Consider the following 2120-nt stretch of genomic DNA (forward strand, 5'->3'; position numbering starts at 1 on the left):
ATACTAGAAACTCTGCATAATAATGTAAATGGGTACTTGATTGATTGGTTGAGGGAAAGCTTAGTTTTGTAAAAGGAGGTCATGTATGGACCCTAGCTGCTTTTGTGAGAGGGATGCATACTTTACATGGAGAATGTGGAACCGCTCTATAATTAGCTGCAACGTTCACATCAATTTCACTACAAATTGGATAACTCTGCATGTAGAGTGAGAAGCAGGGTACATAAAGGGTGCTCAAGCGGCTAGTTATAGAATCAGAAAGCGTGATTTAATTAATACCAGCGAGCCCTAGCGATCTGCAGCAGATACTTACTAGGGCTGAATTCTTAATAAGTAAGCCAATATGGCCCGCTATGATGTGCACGCAGCTGTTGCGCTGCTTCTTGTGGCTTCGACCACCGTGATAATGATGACGCAGCTGGATATGGTGGACTGCCAAGCCTGCTCGCAGCCCTGCTGCGGAAATTTGCCGCAGGGTGGCAAGGGCTACTGCAACGCCGGGCAGTGCTGCAGCCAGTTTGGTTATTGCGGCTCTGGTAGCGCATACTGCGGTTCTGGCTGCCAAAGCAGCTACGGGCGTTGCAATAGGGCCGCTGCAAAAGCCGCCAGCTTCAACACCACTGCAGAGTCCTCCACCAACGCTACCTCCTCCACTACCTCCACTGGCGGCGGCGCCTAGCTGCTTTCCTTCAGTTCCATCTGCAAGTCTCTCGCTTACTTGCCTGATGCTTTTATAATTTCACCATGCATTTTAACTACCTTATAATCGTATGGGGATCATTTTAACTACCTTATACCTTACGTTAATGTATCATTGTAATCGTCCGTATTATCAGCATGCCTTGTGAGTTGTATCCACTCTACCATGTTCAATATTGCCAGCATGCATTAATGCAATTATGCAGTTTGTGTTATAATTATACTTAGTTCTTAATTGCACAGTCTGACACGTGCCACTCTAATATGTCTCCCAAAAGTATAATGAGTGTGTTCATGGGATTTGGTGAAGTTTAGGTGTGCAAACTCGAGAGTTTTGGACCACTAGTGATTCAAACCAGTTGTTAGACGTGCAGGCTAGTCTATCCCGGTTTCTGTCAAAAAAATAAAAAAGGATACATGGATCACAATCCAAGTGACTTACAAGTTGACAGAAATACAAAGGGGCAAATACATGATCACACATACACACCGCACACTCTAAACAACCACACACAAAGACACCCATGCTAGCTACATGCAAGCTAACACTAATTTGCATTTTGAGAGACCGATGAAAAACATCTAGAGATTCTCGACCCCACCCATGTTGCTAAGCATACTCTTCAATAAGTATCGTCCAAGATGCAACATCCCAAATCAAAGGTTCTATACACGGATGCTAAAATATTCGAGTGATTTGTAGATTTACCTCCATAAGGCATAATTGACTTTGAATCGCTTGATAAGTCTATTTGCCCAAGTCAATTATTTCCATAACGCCTTAGGTCATCATTTTCTAAGAGCCTATAGCTAACACTCTCATCACCGTAATGTTTTTTTGTTTTCAAAAGTACAATAGATTTTAAATACATGTTGACTGAAGCATCAGTCTTGGATTAACGATGTCATCATAAATTATCACGTTTTTATTTTTCTATTGTCGTTCAAAGCTTTGTTTCGACTAGTTCTACAGGATTGTGTCCACTCACCCACACCCACATGTCTTAAGGGTTGAACCATAGTGGGTGCAATTAAAGCCCTCACATGTCTCTCTCCTTGTCTCTCTCTCTCTCTCTCTCTCTCTCTCTCTCTCTCTCTCTCTCTCTCTCTCTCTTTGCTCCGACCTGTACACCTATCTCCTCTCTCCACATGCCACCTTTGTTCCTTTTTCTCTTAAAGCCATAAGGGAATCCAATGAGATTCCCCTTAATAACCAACTCAAAAAAAAACTGGCATGACCTTCTAGGCCAGTTCCTTTTGACTTCATATAATTATCACGTTAAGTTATGTCAACCTCAAGCATGATGTTCCATGTAGTCTCCCTACCTTGTATACATCGCTTGCACTCCAAAGGTCACGGCTCAAATAGGAACCTCATTAAAAAACATAAGTTAAAAGTACACTAGTTGCAACAAACATGT

At 42.5% G+C, this 2120-nt stretch overlaps 1 protein-coding gene across 1 annotated transcript; it reads left to right on the top strand.

Annotated features, from left to right (window-relative positions):
• Positions 1-227: 227 nt before the first annotated feature.
• Positions 228-917, top strand: LOC147439780 (uncharacterized). Its single transcript, XM_086485549.1, has one exon. The coding sequence runs from the start codon at positions 344-346 to the stop codon at positions 677-679; it is 336 nt and encodes a 111-aa protein (XP_086341675.1). The 5' UTR covers positions 228-343; the 3' UTR covers positions 680-917.
• The last annotated feature ends 1203 nt before the right edge of the window (positions 918-2120 follow it).

Source organism: Adiantum capillus-veneris, chromosome 16, assembly GCF_014529385.1.
Source record: "Adiantum capillus-veneris isolate H3 chromosome 16, ASM1452938v2, whole genome shotgun sequence".
Classification (NCBI taxonomy): Eukaryota; Viridiplantae; Streptophyta; class Polypodiopsida; order Polypodiales; family Pteridaceae; genus Adiantum; species Adiantum capillus-veneris.